General features: G+C 54.3%; 1 protein-coding gene across 1 annotated transcript in view; it reads right to left on the bottom strand.

The window, feature by feature from the left end:
* RPH3A (rabphilin 3A) overlaps positions 1–26790 on the bottom strand; it is a 110171-nt gene that overhangs the window by 30479 nt on the left and 52902 nt on the right. Inside the window, exons 4-9 of the mRNA XM_058280996.2 lie at positions 23139–23285; positions 7615–7744; positions 6257–6343; positions 4604–4787; positions 1745–1783; positions 1494–1646 (exon numbers count right to left, since the gene is read on the bottom strand). Coding sequence (XP_058136979.1) covers positions 1494–1646; positions 1745–1783; positions 4604–4787; positions 6257–6343; positions 7615–7744; positions 23139–23285 — 740 coding nt within the window. The remainder of the gene's footprint in view (positions 1–1493; positions 1647–1744; positions 1784–4603; positions 4788–6256; positions 6344–7614; positions 7745–23138; positions 23286–26790) is intronic.

Genomic DNA, 26790 nt, shown 5'->3' with positions numbered 1-26790 from the left:
TAAACTATTGATTTTAAACTATTGATTCAAATCTGCCAATGCTAAACAGCCTACAGTCAACCAGAATCTTCCTGCAGGCTGGAAAGGGAGTAGAAAGAGCCAAAATGTATGGCAGATGCTCAATTAATATTTGGAGACACAGTGGCTTAATGGGAGAAGTCGAGTCACTGATCTTCAGAGCAGGGAGCGAGACTTGGGCTGTGCTGTGTCTTAGACGGTGATAAATGCTCCGTCAGGGCTGTGTGTGGACTCTGGGAACTCAGAGGAGGGCATAAGTAGCCACACCCGAGGTGGAACAGGCAGCTGCTAGAAGCCTCATGGCGAGGGGAGCATTTGAATGGACTCTCAGGGGACAGGTGATCCACATCTGGTTCAGGAATGTTGTGTGACTGTCTCTTTCCATGGGAGGCAAAACAACACAGAGGCTAAGAGCACAGGCTTTGGTGTTGGACAGAAATGGGTTTAATGCCTATTTTGACCACTTGTGAGCTGTGTGTCCTAGGGCAAGTGTCTTTACCTCTCTGAGCCTCAGTTTCGTCATCTCTAAAATGGGACTATAAAAGTCTCATACCTGGCTATTAGGGTTGGGGCAAGGAGTAAATGAGACGATGGTATGCAAAGAGCTTGGGACCACGTTTGGCATACAGTAAGTACTCAATAAATAATCTAGGATGTGGCAGATCTGAGAAATGTATCTGTCTCTGTCCCTCTGAACGTAGGTGTATTAGGGATCTGGGCAGCAGATTGAGCACAGGGCACGCGTCCCGGCTCTCTCCCCAAGAGGAAGAGGCAACGAGGAGCTCGGCCACGCATCCACAGCTCAGAAGGAGAAGGCCGGAGGGCAACAGGACCTACAGATGCAGCCCGCGTGACTTTGACCCAAACTCGTGCCCTGGCTACGAAAGAAAGAAACCTGCTCCAAGATCTCACGCGAGGGGTGATGAATACAGAGCTCTCCATCCTGGAGGCAGCGCTTCCAAAGCTCAGGACGCAGCGGTTCCCACCAGCAGACGCTCCCGCCACAGGAACCTGCCCCGAGGGGGGCTGGGCGTTGTGGGCCTCTGTCGGCAGCCCCGGGGGGGTTACCCTGACGTCACGGCTCCACTGCCAGGACAGCGGAGGCCACTTTCCAGGGGAGGAGAGACCCTAGACGGCCTGGACAGTGAAGCCTCCTTGCTTTGCTCAGAGCCAAGGGCATTTCCCCAGGTGGTTGTTTTGGAAATGGAGGGCAAGAGCGGCTCATGTTTTTTCTTGTATATGGTATTAGAGTAAGAAAAGGAAATAGTGAAAATGAAGGGTGCCTGGAGTCAGCACTGCCTGTGAATGCTCTTCCTCCTTTATCTTAGACTAGGACCCACTGCTGCAAGAGAACGGGGCACACAGTAGGAGGTGTGTATATATTGAAGGAGTAAATGAATGAAAACACCGCCCTCCTCATTCTCGAGGATCCTCCTCCTCCAGGAAGCCTGCCTGGATTTGCCCCACTCGCTCACCTGCCGGGCTCCGGCTGGAGTCGCCGCCAGCCCCACCGTGGCCGTGATCCCAGTCCTCCGAATCCCGGCCGGACGAGCTCATGCGCGCCTCGGAGGCCCGGCGCGTGGGAGGCCCGTAGCTGCCTCGCACAGGGGCAGAGGCCGGGTCGGGGCCTGGAAGGGAAAACAGGAGTTGAACAGAGAAAGAGCACGGCAGGAATGGGGCGAGAGGCTTCCATCCCAAAGAAGAAGACAGAGTCAGCAGGACCCACCTGGCTTCTGGCCGGGGCCCCTCCTGTCTTCAGTGTCGCCTGGGGAAAGAGAGAGGATGGGGAGAACCGGCTTCCTAGTACCTGCCAAGCCATGACTCAAGGAGCCCGCAGAATCCCATCCACCCCTCCCGAGAACCTTAAAACAACAACAACGGTCTCCCCTCCCAACCTCCGATGTAGCTCCTGCTTACAATTCCGCCTCCTCTCCATATAGAGGTGGAGTGGACATCGCCATCCCAGGGTCCACAGGATGGAGGGGTAGAGTATGGACTGGAGTGGGCTTACTTATACTCTACTATGGAACTGTTGTGATTAGTGATGGAGGAAATTGTAGCATTGATGTGGAGAAAGTGGCCACGGTAGCTGCTGAGGGTAGGGAGAGGAAAGGAGATATGATGTGGGGGCATTTTCAGGACTTGGAGTTGTCCTGGGTGGTACTACAGGGGCAGATCCTGGACACTGTATGTCCTGCCCTGGCCCACTGGGTGGCCTGGGGGAGAGTGTAAACTACAATGTAAACCACTATCCATGTGGTGCAGCAGCGCTCCAAAATGTGTTCACCAAATGCAGTGAATGCCAGGATGATGAAAGAGGGTGTTGATGTGAGAGGAGTGGGGTGAGGGGGGTGGGAGGTATATGGGGACCTCTTACAGTTTTTGAATGTAACATTTAAAAAAAAAATAAAGAGAGAGAAAAAAAGTAAAAACAACAACACATATGAGAATATACAGGCTGAACAAAACGGGATCATTGGCTACCTATTGTTCTAGAATGTGTTTTGTTCACTTAGATTTTCTCCAGGACTCACCAAGCTTGCTTCTACATCAGGCCCTTTATATACAATATTTCCCAATAGGCTTCTGGCTTCTCTAACACTTTGTTGTCTTTAGACACGGCAGGCGTCCCTCCAAATGCCTCAGACAAGACTTCTCTGGCCATTCTACCTGAAATGGAGCCTCTGAGGGATACCTCTCCCCTTTTCCCACTTTAGTTTGTTTCCCAAAACTTATTGCTGCTTGATAGTATATTAAATGTGTATTTGCTGTTGGTTGAACATTTGCTTCCTCCGCGAGGAGGCACGTGGGCGGGGGTTTGTCTGCTCGCCACTGTGTCCCTAAGGCACAGCAGAGAGCCTGGAACTTATTAGGTTCTCAGTAAGTGTTTGTTAAAAGAATATTGAAGGAGGCCATTGTGGATACAATCCTAAATCTACAAGGTACATTTACATCATTCCATTTTAAAAGGTGCTTCATATACCATAGGGTGGATATATAATAAAGTCAACAATTTCCATATTAATGAACATTTACTTTTTTCCCAGGGCTTTTACTACTATAAACATTGATGCAGTAAATATATTTATACATATATTTTTACAGTGGTACTTTCGTTGTTGTCAGATATATTCTTAGAGAGAAATTGCTGTGTCAAATGGTTCATGTGCTACAAATTTTAATGAATTTGGCCACGTTACTTTCCAAAAGCTTTGAAGGGACTTGCAGTCCTATCAAGAGAAAGTGGAGTACCCAGTCCCCACACATTCACCAGCAATGGATATTATTACCAATACTTTTCTTAGGTGCCACTATGCAATACAGCTGCTGCTGTTTCTTTCTAAAGAGGGGAATGGGTATCGTATCAACTGCATTCTCACAGCTGTTTTCTTTGTCCAGAGTTTGTACTGATAAGTTGATACATCCCACTTATGTTTGCACGTATGTGTGTCTGTGTTTAGGTGATGAACATTATATAATATGAGACGTATGTACTAAGCGCTCTCCTCTGCAAAGCACATGATGTGTAGCATCCCATTTAATCCTCAAAACACCCCAATGAGTTATTAATCTTATAAATGAGGAAGCAGAGTCTCAGAGAGGTTAGGTCGCTTGCCCAGGCTCACACAGCTAGGAAGTGGCAGAGCTGGAACTCAAACTCAGCCCCTCCAAGCTCTGGGCAGTTACGCTATACAGTCCGTTCAGCCAACGGGGAGTAACGCTTCACCAGGAAGGAGGAGTTTCGGTGGTGGCACCGGGGCACTCCTTAGGGGCTCCGGGTGTACTGACGGTTTGGGTGTTCTCTGCAAGGAGTAGACATTTCTCATGCATTGCTGGGAAGAAAATATTTGTTGATTGCCTTTTGGGTGCCAGGCACTGTGCTGGGGACCTCACAAAGTTAGCTTACAGGAGCTACAGTGTGGCACTTCCGTTTTTGAGACTGTCACTTGTAATCTTTCTTTCTGCAGCATTGCTGGCACTCAATCCAGAGATGTCATTCAGACCAGATTCCATTGCTTAGTGACCATCGAAATTATTGAAAGGGCTTTATCTGATCATCCGATTCAAATGTAGCTGCTTTTTAACGGTGGTTGCTTTAGTCAATAAACCTTTTGCCACTCCCTTTTTATCCTTTTAGTAATAATATCCTTGAACAATATCAATATTAGTGGTAATTTTGTTTCACTAATTTCCTTCCTCTTCAGCTTTCACTTTTAATTGGTCCAATTTCAGATTTGTGGATAGAAGAAATATCAGGGGGCAGAAGGAGCCCCTCAGCCAGCCCCATCCATCCAGGCTCCACTGTCATTGGGGCGGTGATGTCCCTCTCGGCTCCTACCTTGAACTCCTACTTCTGCTGTACCCCGACCTCCTCCCCCAGGCAGCCGGGAGAGTTCTCTGTGAAAGCCTCCTGCTAAGGATTGATGGGGAGCTGGGAGCGGGCCTTGGGGGTTCTAGCCCCAAGCCCAGAGCAGGCTGTCCACCAACCGAGCAGAAACACAGCAGGACGGCAGGGCCTTCTGCAGGGAGACCGGGTGGCCAAGCAGTGGCCTTCATGCGGGGAGGCCGAGCGGGTCTGTCCTACCTCGAGCTGGAGCCGGGGCGGGCGGCCTGGGCTCAGGGGCGGGCTGCTGGGGGGCGGCGGGCTGCTGGGGGGCGGCGGGCTCGCCGGCAGGGTGCTGGGGCTTGGTCTTCCTGATCGGCATGGGCTGTGGAAGGACCTGCGTGGGCAAGCCCTTGAAGAACCAGGCCCCGGAACGCTTCCACACCTGGGGAGAGGGAGGGGACGGAGATGCGGCCGCCGGCCCTCGCTCCTGCCCCCACGGGGGCCAGCGTTTGACCCTGCCCTCGCCCTCAGCATGCCGACACGCGCCTTCACGCTCGCTTTCCAGGACAAGCCTTAACGCACACTCGATCCACACCCCTGAGAGCTCAGGAGAGGGGGTCTGACGGCGCCCACTTCCTCGGTGGGAAAAGCTGGGTGTCAGAAAGGTCATGGACTGGCCTGAGGCTGCACAGCCAGAGAGTGGACGGACAAGGCCAGGACGCCACGCCTGCCGTCTCTCTCACGTGCTGCCCTCCAGAGGGTGACTGCCCACAGCCTCCCCAGGCCATGCCTCCTTCCCTGCCCGGGCCTCGGGTTCCACCCAGGGAGGCGTGCCGGAAAACCTCTACAGCGCCTCCCGCTCGCGCCTCCACCCTGCGCTGCCCTGCTCTGTGCCCCGGAAGGCTGAGCGGCATAGGCTGCAGGCGCCAGGCTTTCTTGACCTCCGTCTTCCAGGCAGAGTTGGTCAAGGAGATCACAGTGGAAGAGGAGAGGAAGGGAGGAGTGTGGGGTTGGGGTCTCTACCCCACGGGCCTCCCTGCCAGTGGCCCCTGTCGGGGCACACCCACCCACCTTCCAGGCCGGGACCTGCCCCCTGTTGCACCCCTGTGGTCCTAGGAGGGGTCAAGCTCCCCTGCTCCTGCTTCACCGTCGCTTGCCGCTTTCCCTGGATCTGCCCAGGCCCTTGTGGGTAGCACCCATTGAATGAAGCTCCCAGGTCACCCTGCTGGGGCCCCGGGCCTGTTTTCTGCAGGCCCGTGAGCAAACCTGAGGGGGACCTGGTCTTTGGGACACTCTCTGCAGCAGAGGTGAGTGGTGAGGAAGCGGAGAGAAGGAGAAAGGCTTACGTGGGACAAAATGGGCATAAAATGTCACATTGCAGGGCTGGGGAAGAGAAGGATTCTATGGGAGAAGGAAACAAAGTACGGACAGAGAGCAGAGGAAGAAATGGAAAGGGTGAGAGGCAAAGAGAGAACGAGGAAGAGGGAGGAGAAGGAGGTAAAGACGATGGGGAGAAAAGAGCTCAAGTGAGAGAGAGACCAAAAAAATAAAACTGGAGACGAGAAGTGGAATACAGGGAAAGAGCAAGAGAAGATGGTGGGAGGGCAAGGCCCAGGGGGTGAGAAATGGGAGGAGGGAGGACTCGAATCCTGAGCGTAAGGAACAAAGAGCGGGGGATGGAAGCAAAAGGTCCCAGGAGGGGAAGAAGAGAAGAAATTCATTTCAACTCTCCGGGGCCATTCACCAGGGTTCACAGCTGCTCTGGTTCCCTTCAAACCCACTGCTCGAGACGCGAGCCCCTCCCAGGTCCTCCAGCACCCCCTGCCACCCTACTTCCTTGGTTCCAGGGGGAAATGGGGCACGGGGGAGGGAAGGTGCTCCAGGAGCCAGGTGGAGCCCCAGGCCACTCACCTCTCTCTGCTCGATGCAGATTTTGCAGAGCCACACGGAATGTGGGCGGTTGTTGGAAGTCTCCACCCCACACTTGGTGCAGACGTTCTAGGACAAAACACAGGCCAGAGCCCATCAGCGACGCAGAGCCCATTCCGGAACGCCAGGCTCTGAGTGGACAGGGACAGGGGAAGGGGTCGGGAGGCGTGGCAACAGAGCCCCCTGCTCTCTGGGTGAACGGAAAGAGCTGGAACACTCCTCCTTTTTCAGATTCCTTCTATGAGCTGGGCCAGTTGGAATCAAGTTCCAATTTGAGTCTTCATTTCCAATAACAAGAACCTGAGTCATTCCCAAGATTGGGCGAAGCAGCTCTCCAACAGTGTTGACTATCTCCTGTGCAGTTTTGAATATCCATGCAGGGGATAGCAGTGGTATGAGAAGGGTTTGTAAGAAGAGAGGCCAGCTCTTTGGTAGTTTCTTAATTTATTCCTTCTTTCTTTCCAAAATGGACCTGAGGCCACCTAGACTGTGATTAGAAGTTCGTCCTCCCCAGGCAGGCAGTTATCTGATAAATGCCACGCCTGCGTGAGGGAGTTTCTTAGGAGTCGAGACAGACAGGGAAACTCAACAGGCCACAGATTCTCACTATCTGGTGGACTTCCGGAGACACAATCTCCGAATGGGTGGTCTTTCCTCAGTATTCAATTCTACTGCTCAATGGGACACCAAAAAGAGATGCCAAGTGACATTAAGCATGTCTCCAGCTGGGTGGCTCCCCGGAACTCCTTCCCTGGGAATCGGATGGCCCCAAGGACAGTTGGATCGCTGCCGTGGAATCGCCCAGGGCAGACAGTTTAAAGATTGGGGGAAGGTAAAGAGAGCAGAAGCAGACGCCCCTTCCAGAACAAGAGGGAGCACCCCTTCCAGAACAAAGGCTCTCGAAGCCCGATAATTCTGACTTGACTTTCTAAGTCTCTTGTCCCATAATCAAGAGCAAGAGAACGTTGGGTAAACCTTCCACATATCCAAGTGCCTGGCATGCTCTTTGGCCTGACAAACAGCTTACTGAGCCACAACCAGGACACTTGCAGGCTTGGCCGTAGCTCATGGCAAATCTTGGGCTCCCAAGCTCGTCCCCGGTGGAGCTCAGCTCAGAGGTGACAGGGCGGGGCGTAGTGACATCCAGGGGCGGAGCCAGCCCCAGGGCCACCTCGCAGGACAGCTGAGCGTGGGAGCATCCCAGAAGGAATTACATTCAGCCCACTGTCCCCAGGATCCGAGCTCCACCCCCAAGTCCCAGGGCACCCCAAGACTTGCGCCAGGGCGCCACCCCTCTGCAGGTGCGGCCCGGAGGAGGAGGGAGCGGGGGTCGACGGTACCTTCTTGCAGTCCTCGCAGACCACGCAGGCGGAGCCCAGCAGCCCCAGCTGCTCTCCGCACAGGATGCAGCGGTTCACCCCGTCCCCCGCCACGCTCTTCCTCATGGTCTCCAGGCGGTCTACCAGGCGCCTGCAGCAGAGACAGGGCGAGAAGGGCCTCAGGGCGCCCACCCGCAGCGGCTCCCAGGGCCGCCCCGAGGCGCGCGGGCTTCCTGGAGCCCTAGACGCTAGCGTATCTGAGGACGGCTGTGAAGCCTTCCCCAGAGACAGGCACACGCACGTACGAGCCTGATGCCGCTTCAGAGCACCTCAGACCCCTCCCCTCACACCCTCAAAGCCAGCTGGCGTCTTACTCTGCGTGAAGAACCTGATCTAGTCCCCTCCAATCGCAGCATCTCCAAGGAACCTGCCTTCTGAGCTCCAGATCCGCTTATCTGACCGTCTACGTGTCATCGTCACCAGCGTCTCCAGCTGACTCTTCATCTCGGCTGCTCTCCACCCCATCCCCAGCCAACCTGGCCCTTGACCTCAGGAGAAGGCGCTGCCATCCACTAGCTGGCTTTGGGAGTCCTCTTTGCCTCCCTGCTCTTCCGACATTCGGTGATCCGACCAAGTCACCTAACCACGTGGCCTCTCCCTCTCTAAACTTTCTGGAATCCGTCCGTTTCTCTTCATCTTCCTCTCAACCGAGGCACTCTCACTTCCCTCCCAGACAACTGTAGGAACAGCCCCCTGCTCTTCTTCATGTCCTTCTACGTCTGTTCTCCCACCACAGCCCCGGCGATATCGCTAGACCTGAAGCCTGGTGGCGTCACCCCCTGCTCCACTTGAAACTTTCGGTTGGTTTCTGGTACACGGGGCTCCCGTGTCTGGCTCCGCCCGAGACCTGCACCTCTTCTCGCCGCTGGTCTTACTTCAGGGCAGTGTGGTCCTCCCACCAGCAGGTCAGCACCCCCTGGGAACTCGCTGGAGATGCGAATTCTCAGGCCCCACCCAGACCAAGTGGAATAGGAACCCTGGACTCCGCGTCTTAGCAAGGCTGCCGGGCAGTGCCGACGCACGCCCGTCTAGTGGGCTGCTCTTCTTCCAGCTCCAGCTCTCCTCTATGCCCCGTACCTGGGATTTGCCCCCCTCCCCCCCAGTTTGTGTTCTCCCTCCCACACACACTTTTACAGGTTTTCTGGTTAAATTCTTATCCTTCAGATCCCAGCTGGACTAGTACTACCACCCAGAAGCCCTCGCCGACCATCCGCTTCACGTACGCCAGTGGCGGCCCTGCCCTTCTCCGCAGCGCTTGCCACGTTTGGAAGCGACGGTGAGATTCTCTGCATGAAGGAATTAGCTGATGGCAAGACCACCTCCGGCTCTTCCCTGGACTCCGTTCCACGACACCAGGGACTCTGTCCTGTTCCCGCTGTGTCCCCAGACCAAGAACAGTGCCCGGTCCGCGGCGGGCATCCAACGCCTGATGGCTGAACCATTGCATGAATGGCTGGGGCAGCCCACCTCCCGTATTCATGTCCAGCAAGAAGCAAGCTGTGTCGAGTGTCGAAGGGGCACGCGGCGATGGCTGGCACTGATGCTGCGCTTGTTCTACCCCTGGCATCGGATGAGGTTCCCCCCCACCCCCATGAGGGGGATGCTACTGTTATGGCCTTTTGGAGCAAGTGAGGTGCTGAGAGGTTAAATGACTTGCCCAAGGTCACACCACTAAGACGTGGCACGAGCCAACGGCAGGGCCCAAATCCTTCGCACTAGTGCTTCTCAAACTTAGCGTGCACACAGATCACACGGGAGGCGTGTTCAGGTACAGATTCTGAAACAGTAGTTCGGGGTGGGGCCCTGAGCTGCTGCGGTTCTAAAACCTCCCAGGTGCAGCCACCTGCTGGCCCTGTCCCGCTGCGCCCTGAGGAGCCAGGCTGCACCACGGGGCCTGGGGACATCCAGCTTAGCTCACAGGTGAGGATGTGGTCTTTGATACTTTCTCCCTGCTGGAAATCATCTCCTTGCCTTCCCTCCAACAAGGCTTTATTGTCTCCCTTCCAGACGGGACAGGACCCAGCCCTCCAGGGTTTGGGTCCCGGCTTGGACGCCGCCGGTGTGAGAGGCAATGGGATGGGACCCGGGCAGCCCTGACTGCAGCCCCCGGAGGCCGGCGCCCCCCACAGGCGCCCCTCGCTCCTGCCATCCCCGCCGGGGGCTCCGCTGGCGGTGCTATAAATAGCAGCTGCTGCCTCCCTGCTCCCTTCAGGAGGAGCCGCTTTGCCAAAGGAAGAGCCGCAAGCCGCCTGCAGGCTCCACAGCCTCCGCTGAGGGAGGCGGGCCTCTTCCCCTACTCCCGTCCCCTGCCCGGCCGCGTCTTCCCCAGGAATTCCGTCTACAGGACGATGGGAGAAGGCAGGACCCGGGAGAGCGCCCAGCCCACGGCCCACACCTGCCCGCTGGCACAGGGAGAGGCGGGGGGAGTTCCTGAATGAATCCTTCCAGCAGCACGAGAAACGAGGAGCTACTTGTGCCCCCATTTCCCGGAGGTGGGAATCGAGGCACAGAAAGCTTAGTGATTTCCCTGAGTCGCACCGTTACCAAGCGTTAAGGCCTGGAGTTAGTGGCCGGCAGTCCAGCTCCGGGTCCCACTCTGAACGGCTGCACCATCCGGCCACCCACACGGCTACGTGCCGAGTAGAGCCACGGGGGCTTCCCGAGCACAGGGGTCTCTGCAGCTCGATTTCCCTGCCCCGCCCACACGAGGGATGATCTTCGAGCACTGGCAAGTTGTACAGACACACGGTCACCCCAGCTCATTCTGTCCCCTCTGCCTCTCGCGTCCCTCAGGTTGAAAAAAGACACCCAGTAGCTGCCCCATCTTGTTCCCCTAAAGAACCCCCCAAAATGGTAAGAAAATCTGGATTTTAGCCCTGGCCTTTGTCTCGCTGGACTTCAATTTCTTCTTCTGTGAGGCAGGAGGCACTGGGCTAGCTCAGGGGTTGTCAAACTAGGGTCCCCTCGGGTTCCATAGAGACAGGTAAGGGTGATTCTGAGGGGCCGCCACACCCCATTTTATCTGGACTGTGTCTGCATTTATTGCTTTCATTTGCTTGGGCTGCTGAATTAGATTTCCATTGGACAGTTGGTGCCACAATTTTTTTAAAAAGTTTGAATTTGACTGGAGCAGAGAAAGCTCAGGATCCTTTTGATGTGTTGGAATTATAAACTATGACGAGACTATGAGGTGAGCTAGTGGAGGCAGGGGCTGGTGATTGCGTGGTGGCATTTCGTGCCCTCCCTTCTCCTCTACTGCTCCTTCAGCCTCTGTCTTAGCCAGAAATGGTCCAATTCCCTACTGTTGGGGTCCAGAAGCACAGAGAGGGTTAGAGGCTGGCCTGGGAGGACCCAGCAAGGACTATAAGCTGGTTCTCTGCTTTAGTAAATCACCTTTGCTTTCCACGAAGCCCCCCGTGGCCTCCCACCTCCAGTCAAGCTTTGCCAACTCAGGCCAGGAAGAGAGCATGGGGTGGATGACCTATGGGTAAACTGCGCTGTGCTTTGTGTTCGGTAAGAAAACTTAGAAGGCTTTCCTGCTCCTGCATCCACCACCTGCCAGCCCCCGCGGCAGCAGCTTTCCCGGGATACCTGCTCCTTCCATCCCGCAATCCTACACGTGAAAAGCCTCATTAACAAACATTGTCCTGGGAGTGTCTCATTAGCTTCCATTAGTGGCAGCAAATGGCATGGAAATATGGCAGATTTAAGATCGTTGTTCAGATGCCTCAGCTCAGGGACCCTTGTTACTTGCAAATTCATTCCAGATCAATAAAGAGAGACGGATGCGGGGAGGAGAGGAACACATCTTCCTTCTCTACTCAGAGATGGGAAATGAGCAGGGGAGTCCCCGAAGCCCCCTCGGTCGGACCCCTTCTCTGTAATCTCAACTCTGGGGGTCGCAAGACAGAAGGAGCCAGTGGCCAAAGAGTTTAAGCTTGGAAATAAAACTCTGCAGGAAGCTAATGCAAAACTATGTCATGGAACATCATGAGCTACAAATGGGTCTTTATCTGGTGATAAAACGTTTCAGCTTCTTCCCCCCAGAATATGTGTTTTCCCCAGTCTGTATGCACTGCTGGGGCTGCACTCAACATCTCAGTTACCCAGCCAGTGTTAGAAACACAGCGCCTGGGGACCCAACTGTAAAACTTCTCAGCTAGGGATTGGGTGGAGAGCCACTGCATGGAGGAATGTTCCCAAATTTTATGGTGCATTTGAATCACCTGTGAAGGGTGTTCAAAATTCAGGAAACAATTTTGAGGAGTTGGGATGGGGCTGGGAGCCGACATTTTAAAGTGGCTTCCTGGGAAGCAGATGTGGCTCAAGCAATTGGGCTCCCGTCTACCATATAGGAGGTCCAGGGTTCGATGCCCAGGGCCTCCTGGTGAAGGCAAGCTGGACCGCCTGGCAAGCTGACCCACACGGAGTGCCGCTCCGTGCAGGGGTGCTGCCCCGCGCAGGAGTGCCAGCCGATGTGGAGAGCTAACACAGCAAGATGATGCAACAAGGGGAGACACAGAGAAGAGATAGTGGGAGACGCAGCAGGCCAGAGAGCTGAGGTGGCACAAGAGAATGATCGCCTCTTTCCCACTCCAGAGGGTCCCAGGATCAGTCCCCAGAGCCGCCGAATGAGAAGACAAGCAGACACAGAAGAAACATAGCGAATGGACACAGAGAGCAGACAACGGAGGGAGGGGGGAGAAATAAATAAATAAATCTTCAAAAAAAATGAAGTGGCTTCCTGCAAGATTCTGACGTGGCTGAATCCTGTCCACAGTTTAAGGAATGCTGCAGTGAGGAAAGAAGCCGCTGAGTAAAAATGTCATCAGGGTAAGAGTGGGACACACAGGGATGCAGCCACCGAAAACTGGGTTCATGGACATTCTCTTGTCACGGGGGAAACGCCCTCCTGTTGATGTTAAGTGGAAAAAAAGAACCCAGGAGGCAGAATTCTTTGTATTAGGTTAGAGCAGAAGCTTGGTTTGGGGACATGCTCTCCTTCAGGAGGTGCACTGGACAACAAAACCAGGAAGGAGGCCCACCCAGGACGTTCTCAGCGGTCTTCACCCCGTGATGGCAGGATGGGCAGCTTTGGTCGCATTCTTCTAATGTCCCTGCCCAGGCCCAGGGATCCGGACTCCTCCCCATTTTCTTACCTTTCTACAGTTAACACGTGCGACCTTTCTATTAGAGAAGAAGGTGTATTTTTGAAGATCAAGAACATTCTAGGCCAAGAATTATAAGATATGGGTTTGAGTCCAACCTCTTACCAGGTCTCTGAAAAACCAGTGCTCTCCGGGCCCCCTTTCCAGCCTCTAGAGGAGGAGTTGGGTGAGATGACCTAAGGCTCCTCCTGGGGACACCATGGAGGGATCCTCACATTCTGCTTTGGCCCAAAGGGACCCTGAAGGACAGAGAAGATCCATCCCTGCCCAGCTGGCAGGCCTGGCTTTGTTTGCCTGTCTAACGTCCCCTCCCTCTTTCCCGCAGTGAGGGCCCAATTAGCTGGGCAGGAAGTGGCTTCACTCTCTGGATTCGTCTTTTACGCACCCATCAACTTCACGACTGCGCCGCACACTTGGCGTCCAGGGAGCACACCCATCACCAGCGTGGGGCTTAGGGGGGCTGCTGGGCACTCGGTGAAGTGTGGGCCCCTCCCATTTCCTAGGAAGCTCCCAGAAGCTCCAGAGGGGGTGTCTCTTCTCTTCTGGGCACCAAGGACCTCTTGGGGAAGTGGGAAGTGGATTCCCAGCTTTGGATGATCTTGCGGTTCGAGTGGAGGCGGGTGGTCTACTCATTCATTGGATAAATATTTACGGAGCACCTACTATGTGCCGAGGAGACCCTGAGGATTGAATGACGAACAAAGGAGACGAGGTCTCTTCCTAAAAGAGCTGGCAGCTAGTGAGGGATCCAGATATTAGATCATAATTACGCCCCTAAGAAATACTTGGAGGATATGAGAACTCATAATGGAGGCACAGGACTGGGGAGGAAGACTTCTCAGAGGAAGTGGCTGCTGAGATGAGAGCTGAAGAATAAAGAGAAGTCAGCCTGATAAAGAGGGAGAGGAAGGGCACTGCAAGGAGAGGGAACAGAATGTGCAAAGGGCTCAGGAGTCAGTGTGGCTGGTGGACTGAATGGAGGGGGACAAGGCCGGAGGGGTGGATGGGGCCACACTGTGTGGGGTCCTCAGTTTAAGAGTGCCAGCATTAGGCAGCAGACTTGGCCCAGTGGTTAGGGCATCCGCCTACCACATGGGAGGTCCGCGGTTCAAACCCCGGGGCCTCCTTGACCCGTGTGGAGCTGGCCCATGTGCAGTGCTGATGTGCGCAAGGAGTGCCCTGCCACGCAGGGGTGTCCCCCGTGTAGGGGAGCCCCACGCGCAAGGAGTGCGCCCCATAAGGAGAGCTGCCCAGCGCGCAAGAAAGTGCAGCCTGCCCAGGAATGGCGCTGCCCACACGGAGAGCTGACCCAGCAAGATGACGCAACAAAAAGAGACACAGATTCCAGTGCCGCTGACAACAACAGAAGCGGACAAAGACAATGCAGCAAATAGACACAGAGAACAGACAACCGGGGTGGGGGGGGGGGGGGGAGAAATAAATAAATAAATAAATCTTTGAAAAAAAAAAAAGAGTCCCAGCCTTAAAGGGCCTTTGGGGGAGGAGACAAGTCTCCCATCTTGAGACGACACATGGGCATGCGAACGGAGCCCTTGGGAGGCTCAGAGTGGTGAGAGTTTCAGAAGCTGCAGCAGCTCCAGGTCAAGAGCAGAATGCACTTTCTGGCCTTTTCCAGCTCCCAGAGGCCACCCGCATTCCTTGGCTCCTTGCTCCTCTCTCCGTCTTCAAAGGCAGCAGTGGAGCATCTTCCAGTCTCCCCAGCGCTCTGACCCTTCTACCCTGCCTCCCTCTTTTAGAAGAATGCTGGGGATAACTTGGGCCACCCAGACAACCCAGGAGACTCTCCCATCTCAAGATCATTAACTTCGTGGACTGCTAAGCCCCTTCGGTATGTTTAAGGCCACATATTCACAGGTTCCGGGGATCAGGATGGATTCTGCCTCCCACAACCACGTTCTGGCCCCATCTGCCACCCCGGCTCTCTTTCCACCTGCCTTGGGTCTGGAGCAGCTTCCAGCCCTCCTCTCCAGAGCACGTTTGGGTGCTTCCTCCCTGGCAGGCTGCGGGTGTCAGACCAGCCAAGCTTCTGGCTCTGCAAGATTCCCGTCTCCTTCCCCACATGCTCAGGCTCAGCTCCCGGGAAGGGTGGACTCCCTGCACACATGCCCGTCCCCCCACACACAGGTGTGTGCGCACGCACAGATTTGGACTTCAAAGGTAGGAGGCAATTAGAATGCAGGAGTCGGCACGTCGTTTCTGAGCGAGGTTGCCTGGGTCTGTTTCTGGGTATTGCCACTTCCTAGCTCTGTGACCCCAGGAAAGTTCCTTAACCTTTCTGAGCCTCAGTTTTTCAATCTGGAAATTAGGGCAAACAAAGTCTTTCCCTCCTGGGACTGTTGCAAAGGTAAAATAAGATAGTGTTAAGTAAAATTCCTGCAACATGGTAAGTAGTCAGCAGTGGTTTTTGCTAATCTATTTCTCCTGGAATCAGTGGCTTTTGTAACTTCCTGTACTCGCATTTTTCTCTAACCAGGGTGCTATAACCTGCCTGAGGAATCCATCTTTCTAAACGTCGGGAGGGGCTGCAGTGTCCAGACATGACAGGCCTCCTGTGCCCCTCCTATGCACACTTGGAGAGACACGTGGAGGCAGGAGAACGCACAGGCCCAGCGGGACGCGCGCAGAGGCCCGAGTCCACACACACTCGAGAGCACACGGCTGCACGCGCCCTGCCCCTGGGCAGAGCCCGGCCCCCACTGGCTGCCTTCCGAGAAGGAGCTAAGCCCCGTGAGGACGCACAGGCGTGTGTTTCCTTACGCTCGGCCCCCTCAGCGCCAGGAACATTCGGGCAACCGCTCTGGAGCTTCCCAGGCGGCATCCGGATGAATGCCGATGCTAAGGGGGGTGGATGCCAAAGCGCTCCAGGAAGTAGATCAACCTGCCGGCCACAGAGCCCAGGGAAGGCCCCCGGGCTGCCGAGGGGCGACGGGTGTGTGCGCCGATCCTGGAATCGGGGGGGTAATGGCTAAATGCTGGGGTTCCACCAAACAACAGAATGGGGCAGGAGCGGCTGCCTTGAGAAGCAGCCGCTGGCTGTGATTTCACAGGATTCATGACAACACAGCGAAGCAGGGGCGGGTACGTGCGGTCGTGTCTGTCTGTCTCTCTCCCCCCCATGTGCACATATTGCCAATTCCAGAATCGTGCTGCTCTTTGCTACAAAGGGGGGCGGGGGGAGCGCCGTCGAGCTTATTAAACTTGGCGCCTTCTAAAGTCAAGATCGGGCCATCTGCTGTGAAAGGGAAACGGCCGCGCTGGCGGGGCCTGAGGCCTCTGTGCCGGGTCCCTAGAAGCCTGTCCTGACGTGACCCAGCGGCTCCACCCGGAAGCCAGGTGGCTGGGGCGGGGGCCGGGGGCCCTCCAGACTCACCCACTCTCCCGCTGCTGATTGCTGTCACCCCCCGGGGAGCCATGGATCCTAATCACCCGGCTGGATGGATTGGTGACAGGCGTTTCTGCCTGAGCCTCAGGACTTTGGGAGGATCACCCCGACTCAGCGCTGGGGAGCCGCGCGAGAGAGGACAGCTAGCAGGCTCGGTGGCCTGGAATGGCGAGGCCGGTCAAGGTGCGAGTCCTCGTAAACGCAGCGGGGGTCTCAGATCCTGTCTGTGAGCACCTACCACCCAGGTGCACGCGCGGCTTCCTTTAGCCCGTCAACAACCTGGGAGGTCTTGTCTACTTTTTACTCCCACTTGACAAATGGGGAAAGCGAAGCATCCCGAAGTGCCGTGCCCAAGGGCACAGAAACCTGCGAGGGGTGGAGACAAGTGGAAGCCAGGTCCAGCTGCCCAGCTGCCGTCCCCGCTGCAGAGGAGCGGAGGCTTTATTTCATCCCAGCGCTCCAGCTGGGGCTCTTGCAACACCTACCACTGCCCTTTCCTATCTTAGGAAACAGCTGAGACACTGCGGTGTTGAAGCCACAGCAGTGGAGAGGAACGAGGTATCCCATGGGTGGACTAGCCAGACGAACATTTGGTACATCCTGTACACTACTGCCTTCCCTAAATTCCTGAAATCATTTGTCATTTGCTTTCCCCATCTGCACCCCCAAAAGGCAAAGGGAGAAAGTGGAAAACAGAATTGATTCAAAGCCTCATTTGGCCACATAAAGGCTGGGAGCCCCGGGCAAGTCTCTTAACCATTCTGAGCGTTAGTTCCCTCAGCTATAAAGCAGAGAGAACAGTTTCTCTCTTAGTGAGGACATTATGGGGATCAAATGAAATGTAGCGAGTCCCTTGTGCAGTGCTCGGCAACAAATTTTTGTCTCTGTATCGAAGAGCAGATAAAGGTGATCTCAGTTCCACTGTTTATCTGCTGTGTGGCCCTGAGCAAGTTGCTTAACCTCTCTGTCCCTCAGTTCCCTCATCTGTAAAATGGGAATAATAATAATAGGACTATCCCATAGGATTACAGGATGGGCTTTCCCTGCAGCTTTGATTAGATTGCTGACCCATAATGCTTTATAAAAGCATATTATGCTATCATCTCCCCTTTGTGAATTACTCAACAAAGTGGCTAGAGCAATGGTTCTCGATAGGGGGTGATCTTGCCCTCCAAGGGACACTTGACAATGTCTGGAGGAATTTTTGGTGGTGACAACTGGGGTGGGGTGGAATTACTATAGACCTCTAGTGAACAGAGCCCAGAAATGCTGCTAAATGTCCTACAATGCATAGGCCAGCCCCCGCAACACAGAATTCTCTGTCCTTAAATGCCCATAGAGCTGCAGTGGAGAAACCCGGGGCTCGAGGAACTTGGAGACTAATTTTACAGATGTCCCCATTTTACAGATGAAGCCAGGGAGAACCATGAGGTTCAAGGGATTCAGTAAGGGGCTTAGTCAGTTTGGTCTATGGCTGATCAGTTCAGCGTCTATTTCTTGGATCCCTCTTTTATTCTAGGCACTGGGCTCATTAAGCCATTATGAAAACTTTCATTTTCATCTTGGACAAACATATTCATGAAGTACTGAGGCTGGCTGCACATCAGAAAATATTGGTCCAATCCCTGGGAAAACCGAGATACTATTTAGTATTCTTACCATTGGATGGTCGAGTCAGAGTCTCCCCAAAATCTGATGAAAGCTGTGAATATTTATTCTAAAAGAAATGCACAAACACACATGGATGAATGTGCCTATATCATCAGGATGCTTCCAGACATCTGAGTCCCCATCAACAGAGTGCCTAGAACCCCAGGCTTTAAAAAAACAAAACCAAAAAACCCCAAAAGCCCTCTTTTAAAAAGAAGAGAGCATCAAAGACCAGACATCTTGTCAGCTTGTCCGCCCATAGCAAAGGACACTACCTAATTAGCTATAGCAAGTTTCGAGCATTATTATCCACTTCTCCCTCTGTCTACAGTTTGGAAAAATTCCATATCAAAAGGCTGGGGGGTGGTGGCGCTGAGATGGAGAGGTGATGGGAATGCAACAGATTCTGTCAACAACAGGTCTGCTACGTCTCTCTGACTTCCTCTTCCATCACAGTGTCTGCTCGCCAAGGTTAACGACAAATCCTAATTACTTTTTGGGGCCCATCTGTTGATGGGAACTGACCTTGAATGGAAGCCACCCAGCTGCCTGTCCCTTTGCAGGCAGGATATGTGAGCAAATGCCTTTGAGAACCTCACGATGCCAAGGCTCTGGCCAGAAGGCAATATAATGTGGACACAGGGGACCTACTAATGGAAAAAACCAACAACAACGCAAATACAAACTTCCTCAGGCACGTGCTTAATTCCAGACTACATTATAAAAGCCCTAAGACGGCCCCTGTGGGTAGCTATCCATTTCACAAAGACCCCGTCATGCCCAGGAGAAGCACTTGGCAGCCATGTTTGTATAACATGGCCTGGCACCTCTGGCCACAGCTGATTGGATGAGGGGCGGGCACCCAGGGCAAGCTGGACCAATCGGAGTCCCTTCCCTGGGATTTTGCAATTAGGTCTAAAAGGAGCTGTAAAAACTGGGGAGGTGTAGCATGGATATATTCCCTGGTGTGTGGGAATAGAAGGAGAACTTTTGTGAGGCTAGACTGTGTTCCTGCTTTTGGATTCCTTGAGCCATCTCTGAATCCTTATATTAAATCCCCCTTTTGGCATAACATAATAGAGTTTCAAAAGTGGCCGCCATACCACCTGTCCTCCTGGCACATGTGTGTCCCTCTTCCCACCAGGAGATGGAATCTATTTACCCTCCCCAATAGAATATGGTAGAACTGATACCCTACCATTTCCAGACCTAGCTTTTCAGAGGCCTGACGTTGTCCACCTTTGCTCTCTTGGGATCCAGCTAATCTGTAAAGAAGCTTTGGTCGAATTTCTGAATAAGGAAAGAACTTACGGAGAGGGAGGCCACGTGGAGAGCATCGGGGCCTCAGACAAGCGAGGGATGCTTTCCTGGACCTGCCAGCTCAGCCCCCGGCTGATGCAGCTGAGTGTGTGGCCCCAGCCAACAGCAGGTGGAGGGAGCCGAATGAATTCTTAACCCAAAGAGTCATGAAAAAGACCACGCTGTTGGTGTTTTAAGCCCCTGAGCTGTGGGTGGTTTGTCACACAGCAGTAGATAACAGCAACGACCTGGCTGGAATTGGTTTCCTTTCTTGCAAGCAAAGTGTTGCAACTAATCTAGAAAGCCTGCAGTGGTCAAGGCAAGCAGAATCGACTCTGAGATGCCACTTAGTGCTCAGGATAAGGAATGGAGGGGGCGAAATGAGGCTACTTGATGAGGTCCCTGCTGCCACAGGCCCTCCTGTCTGAGGATGCGAAGGGCTGAGTAGGAAGGGGAAGTTTAGACGTCCCTGAGGGCAGAAGCAAAGGGGTTCCCAGGAGGGCCCTGGTTCTGTCCTGCCGCACGGCCTGCGGCTCCCCGGGGTTCCCCGAGGGGGCAACTCTAGCAAAGCTGCCCAGGGAGGGGACGCCTCCCAGGGAGGTCTGGAGGCCATTTGACCCCTTAGACTGGAGGAGCCGTGGCAGAATGGAGGGTCGCTTCTGGCAGCTTGGGAGGTGCAGAAAGCAGCACTGGGGTAGCACAGAAGAGATCCCAGCTTCCAGCCTGCAGAACGTGCCTTCCCAAAGCCAAGCCATTACCACCTCCAGGTTCTGCAGAGCCAAGGGGCTTGGGGACAGGCCTTCAGGAAAGACACGCCTGGTGGGTAAGAGCACAGTTCCAGGCAGGGATGTGCCTCCTGGCTCTACGTGAACTTGAGCGAGTGACCTCACGTCTCTGAGCCTCAGCTTCCTCCCCTGCAAAATGGGGGTGATGAGAGCACCTCTTTCCTAGGGTTGAGAGGAGCAGATAATGAGCTACTCCGTGTGACGTCTGCCAGCATGGCACTTGGCAGGCAGTTAGCGCGCAGTCAATGGTCCCATTATGATGATGATTTGTCATGCTTATTACAGTGATTTCACACCTATCCAAGAGGGCTTGCGCTCAGATATTAGAAAAGGAAACTCAGTATCACAGCGAGGGTTTCTGGACCTGGAAGGGGACAAAGATCCAGCTCTGATTTTAACACAGCCTCTCGTCTCTGCTGAGAGGCGCAGGTGTCAAGGCGGTTTGGGGTTCTCTACCAGGCACCCCTAAATACTGTAGCGTCTGAGCCTGAAGGATCCTGAGAATCACACCGACCTGCCTCATGGATGGATGGGGAAACCGAGGCCCCCGAGGCTCAGTCACTGGCAGCCTTGGGTCCCGAAGTGGGAGCCCCAGAAGGCACCCCTTCCTCGGCCTCCCTCCAGGTTTGATGTTTCACTTTCCCTTCGTCTGACTCTACGCCGATCCCCTCCCAGGGAAGCGTGGGCAGAGCAGGAATCAGGGCAGGTGCGAGCGTGTAAGACACAAATAGCACTGGGCTCGCCTCTGGCAATCTACCTGCGAGGGCTGGTTGCTGGGAGGTGTGGGAAACATCCCAGCCGGCATCCTCTGGGACTACCCTCCCCACTCTGGGAAGCCTGGTTTGCCCCGAGCTTCCTCGGAAGACTCTCAAATCTCCTTCAGGAAAAAAATCAAGGGCTGCTGGAATTCCAGGACTTGCCAAACAGGAATCTGGGGGGCATAATTCTAACACAGAGGTCTCGGCCCATGTCAGAAACTGACCTTCCTCAGCAAACTCATCCTTGCTGCCATTTATTGAGCATTTGCCAGGCACCATGACAAGCCTCAGAAGGCTAACCAAACAGTCACTGAGAAGTATGTGCTAATGTTATCCCCCTTTTGCAGAAGGGGAAACCGAGGCACAGAGAGGTAAAATGGCTTACCTAAGGTCACGCAGGTAGTAAGCCACAGAGTTGGAATTTGACCCCAGGTCTCTATTTGGGGCCCCAGCTCTCAATCACCATGCAATTTTGCCAATGACACTAGGCTAATCTAGGATAAGGCAAGACATGGAGAACAAGGCAGGGACTCCATTTACCCTGGTCTAGGACCCTTAACATGGACTAGCCCAGTCCACAGAGACATCCTCAGCTTTGTCCCTAGCAACTGCCCTGCAGCCATGTTTGCCCAGCATGGCCTGGCACCCCTGGCCACAGCTGATTGGACAAGGCACAGCACCTGACGTAAGCCAGCCAATCGGAGTGCCTTCCCTGGGAATTTGGACTTTGGGCTACAGGATTCTAAACTCCCCAACCCCTTGGCAACAGGAGATGCAGAACGGAAGCAGGATGGGGAGAGGGTAATTATTGTTCACTCATTGCTCTTATTCACTCAACAAATATTTTACTGCCAGATGCTGGGGTTACAGTAGTGAACAAACAGGCAAAAATACCTGCCTCCAAGAATCCTATGGTCTAGTGGGGAGAGACATACAGGAATTAAAGAAATATGTAAAATACAAAATATGTTAGCTGGTGGTAAGTGTTACGCAGGGGATAAAAAAAGTGAGGGGAGTTCTGGCTTCCAAAAGCCAGCTTTAACCCTTAAAATGCCCCATCCTCCAGCAACGGAGGTCCATTGTTGTGTGAACACACACACAAACACACACACACGGCCCTCCAGCCTGGAGAACTCCACTCCTGATATAATAAAAGCCCAATCCTATATACAAGCCCCTCGAGACACCTCCCCCTGGCAACCACCCTAGAAAGCTGATGCAGGATCAAGCAGGAGGCCGGCACGGCATGTGGCATGCATTTGTCATTTGTCTATAGCACCTTCGCTCTTCCTAGCCTACCCTGAGCGAAAAGATCTGCAGAGGCTCAAATCAAGGACACCCACTTCCTCCACATGCATAACATCATTTTCCATCCATCTGAGTGCAGGCAGGGAGATGGGCGGGCACCTCTGTGCCTAAGTCAGCTGTACGCAGGTGGCAAAGGTTTTCCCTGGGAGAAGAGCTTGAGGAGGGTCCTGGGGATGGAGAGGGTCACAGCACCCCTCCAATATCTGATCTCAGGCTTGGAGGATCCCTCGTTCACCTCCCTGCCTCCCAGCAGCCTCCCCACGTGATGAGCAACTTCCGCCCAGTCCAATAGCTCCCCCCCCACACTCTCTTCTTCTCCTCCCCTCTCTTTCCCCCACTGAGGGCCACCCACACTTTCCCCACCCCTTCTGCCCCCAAACGGCTCCCTTTCTCTCCAGCACTGTCCTTGCTTGTAGATTTTGTCCCTCTCTTACACCCCCCACTCACGTCCTTCTTATAGACCATGCTTCTCCCACATATTTGCTTTCATTACCTTTGCCTTATGAACCCCACTTTCCCCCTCCTTCCTACCACTTATTAGATACTTAGTTTTGCCAGGACCTGGGTCAGGAACTGTACACGTATCATCTCACTTAATCTTTACAACCACTGAGGGATCATTCCCGTTCTTATCCACATTTGGCCACTGAGGAAACCGAGGCTCAAAGGTGCAGCAACACGCCCGCGCTCCACGACGCCTCTCTGAGTCCCGAACACCCTGGGCTGACCTGAGCTGCCTCATCACATCTGCCCGCCTCTGAGCATCCGCTTCTCCAACACCTGCCTCTGGTGACAGGCTGCCACTTCCCTATCAGGCGACCCCTCACTCCCCTCCACAAACCCACCCCCAGCCAAGAGCTCCCTCGCCCACCCGCTGAGAGCCCACTCTCTCCTCTTTTGCTTTTTCTTTCTTCTTCTGGCTCCCCCACCTCCTTGATGAGGATTCTAGTTCTGCCTGGGCAGTGGCCCGGCCTGGCCAGTCACAACTGACAAACCCCAAGGGCAGCCCTGCCCCACCCCCATGCACGGCAGGGCAGCCTCCTGGGAGGGGGTCCCGAGACCTTGCCCTCCCGCCTCCCCAGTTCTTGTGGGAATGGGAAGGGCCGGGCCTTACCCGATCCGCTCCTGCTCCATCTCTTCCATTTTCTCAGCCCGGGCAATTACCCGGTTGATGATTTCCTTTTCCTCATCTGTCAGTTCTTCCTGCTTCCTCTGCCTGTCGGGTTGGCCACTGGGGTGGATGGACCAGCCTCCCTGGAGCCTGAAAGGTAATTTCGGAAGATGTAAAGCCAGATGGAAAACGCAGTAGGCAGTGTGGAGTAACGGTCAGTAACCCTGGGTTCTGATAAATCTCAGTTCAAATCCCTCCTGGGAGGCTCGCTGGCTGGGAGACAGGGCAGAAGACTCAAGGCTCTCAGAAACTCAGTTTGCTCCTCTGTACAACGGGACACACAAACCTCCCCGAGAAGATCCCCGTGAGCTTGTTTTTATTAAGGGCTTAGCACATGAAAGATACTCTGTTAAGTGGCATTTGTAGGACGCTCATGGCAACCAGGAGGGTGATGGTGCTCTCAGGAGAAGATTCCAGAATGGTAGGAGTCTACAGCTGGAGTGGACACTGTTCTGCGTGGGCGGCCTGACATCCTAAATCCCAGGTTGACTCCTGTTCCTGCCTGGTACAAAGACATTTTGTTGGGATCATATAATGTTCCTTAAAAATTTTAAATAGACACCAACCAGGTTCAGAAAAATCTCTTAACTTCACGTAAGGATCCAGAATCTCTAACCTCTAAGGCTCCCATAGCATTTTCAATTCCAGCCTTTGCTCTTCTTGCCTTTAACAAGTACAACCTAAAAGTTCCCCTTTTAACCACATTCAAATCTCTAACTCAGTACTGTTGGTTATATTCACAGTGTCGTGCTGCCATGGCCCCTTCCACCGCCAAAACTTTCCCATCGCTCCATTTCTGTTTTAAAGCAAACACTGACATAGCACCTACTGTGTGTCCACATTACCCCCCTTAAATCCTCACACCACCCCTACGAGGAAGGGACTGTTACGACCCCTGTTTCACTGGTGAGGAGACTGAGGCATGGAGAAATTAGAGCGCTTGCCCGAGACCCCGTGGCTGGGAAGTGGCAGAGGTGGGATTCAGACCCGGCGCTTTCGCGTGCTGGGCCTCACGACAGGTGGAGAATCACATGCCTGCCTGGGGGGCCCCAGCGAGGGGGCAGAGGAGCAGAAGGTACACGATGGGGTGTCAGTCTGGGCTCTACAGCAAATCCTTTTCCCCTCCACTCAAAACCTGGTCTGGGCCACGGGCCGCCAAGGTGCATCGTCTACGAGAGGAAAGCAGGGCTGGACACCACGAGGGACCCTTAACCCCGTTAGGAGAAAAAACAGGCACCAGCACCCCATCAGCTGCCGGCCTCTGTCACTTGCCCAGCTCTCATCACGTCGGCAGGCATGAAATTGCCTCTTGACACTCAAAGTTGGAAATTAAAAGCTCCGTCTTCTTCCTGCCTCCCACACCATCTGCCATCCTCCTGCCTTAGCTGGTCTGCTCTGAAAAGCGGAGAGGGAAGAGTTTAGAGGGAAAGGCAGAGGCTGTCTTGGGGCAAGCCTTGCTGGGAGAAAGGGAAGGAGGGCCCCGCCTGGGAGACTGGCCGTGGAAACGCACCTGTGCCTTCCCAGGGTGGGTCCTGGGAGAACGCGCCGCGGGGCGTGGAAAGGCGCGAAGCACGGTCCAGGCACCCTGCTCAAAGCCCTCCGATGACTTCTCATGGCTTTGCAATTCAACCCAGGCTCCTTGCCCGTGCTACCAAGTCCCGTGGAATGTATCCTCGCCTGCCTCTCAGCCCGCATCGTCCCGACTCCCCTGTGTCACCACGCTCCCACCGCACTGGCCTCCTGCTCTTGCTCTTTTTTTTTTCAAGGTTTATTTTATTTCTCTCCCTCCGCCTGTTGTCTGCTCTCTGTGTCCATTCACTATACGTTCTTCTGTGTCTGCTTGCATTATCCAGCAGCAGTGGGAAACTGAATCTCTTTTTTGTCGTGTCATCTTGCTGTGTCAGCTCTCCGTGTGCGGCGCCACTCCTGGGCAGGCTGCGCTTTTTTTCACATGGGGTGGCTCTCCTTATGGGGCACACTCCTTGTGCATGGGGCACCCCTACATGAGGGTGCCCCTGTGTGGCATGACACTCCTTCGCACTGCAGCACTGTGCGTGGGCCAGGTCAGGAGGCCCTGGGGTTGGAACCCTGGACCCTCCATATGGTAGACGGATGCTCTATCCATTGAGCCACATCCATGTCCCTGTTCTTGCTCTTTGCCCCAGGATCTTTGCACCTGCTGTCCTTGCCAGCAGAAACACCTCTCTCCCACCAAGATCTTCCCATGACTGGCTCCTTCTCAGCCTTCCCGTCTGGGCTCAAATACCAACACCTCAGAGAGGCTTTCCTTGATCTTTCCGTGACTCAGGTTCACTTTCTTCATTGCCCCCATCACTATCTGAAATTATTGTGTTTTATTTTTTGTTTACTTGTTTGTTGCCTTTCTCCCTCTACCAGAATATTTATTACAGGAGGACAGGGACCTTGTCTGCAGCTTGTTCTGCCTCCACAGCCTTTAGAACCGTGCCTGGCAAAGAAGAAGCATATCCAAAGAGTTTGTTTTTTTAAAAAATAAAATGGTCCCTGGTGGTGAAAAGGGATGTTAAACATCTGCTTACAACTGTGCCTTGTGGGGACACTGCAGCGGTGGATGTTCTTTATCTGGGGGACCAGGGAGTGCTCCTTGAGGAAGGGACATCTAGGCCAGGGCTCTGCAGAGGCGTCGCTGGGATGCCAGTGAAGCTCATTTGCTGAGGCCCCTTCAAGGGCCTAGGAATGGCCACTTGATTTGAAAAATGTATAAAAGCAAGATATTTTATGTGTTCTCTTCCCTGAAGAGGGCTGCCCAAATGACATACACCTGAGGGGCCACAGAGCCAGGGCTGGTCCCCGACAGGTAAGCTGGAGCTGGGAAAGGGAAGGTCATGGAAGAGGCAGCAGGTGAGAGAGTGGGCAGCATCCACAAGGAGGCAACACAACACCAGCCAGCCCCAGGAGGGTCCCCGAGGGCCCCCGCCCCCTGGCCTTCACGCCCGCCCGTGCCGAATCCAGGCTGGGCCTGTGGAACCAGCAAGATATAGTGGCAGCGACAGTGTGACTTCCAAGCCTGGGTCCCTGGAAAGCTCGCTGTCGGGGAGCCAGCTGCCATGCTGCGAGGACACTCAAGCAGCCCTGCGGCGAGACCCACGTGGAGAGCAACGAGGGCCTCCAGCCAGCAGCCAGAGGTCCCTTGCCACCCAGCTGAGTGGCCCATCCAGCCATCAAGCCCCAGCCGGTGGATGACCACACCTGCCTGCGCCAGAACCACCCAGCCAGGCCACTCCTGCTAACAGAAACCGTGAAAGGTAAGAAACGATTTCTGTTGTTTTAAGCCACTGGGTTTGGGGCGATTCGTTCTGCAGCATCAGATAACTGGAGAAATCCTGGAGGATGGAGAGCGTGGCATGGAGCCCCACCTCCAGCATCCGCACGCATTTTCTATTGTTGCAGGACAAGTTCCTAAAACAACCCCGTTCATGAAGTCCAGCCGTGGCTGAATGGGTCTTCTGCTAAGGGTCTCAAGAGGCAGAAATCGAGGTGTCCGCCAAGCTGCATCCTCATCTGGAAGCTTGACAGGGGAAGAATCCCTTTCCAAGCAATTTCAGGTTGTTGGCGG

The sequence above is a fragment of the Dasypus novemcinctus genome, chromosome 19 (assembly GCF_030445035.2).
Source record: "Dasypus novemcinctus isolate mDasNov1 chromosome 19, mDasNov1.1.hap2, whole genome shotgun sequence".
Taxonomy (NCBI): Eukaryota; Metazoa; Chordata; class Mammalia; order Cingulata; family Dasypodidae; genus Dasypus; species Dasypus novemcinctus.
The sequence above is the reverse complement of the archived record's forward strand: the minus strand, read 5'-3'. Positions and strand labels throughout refer to the sequence as shown.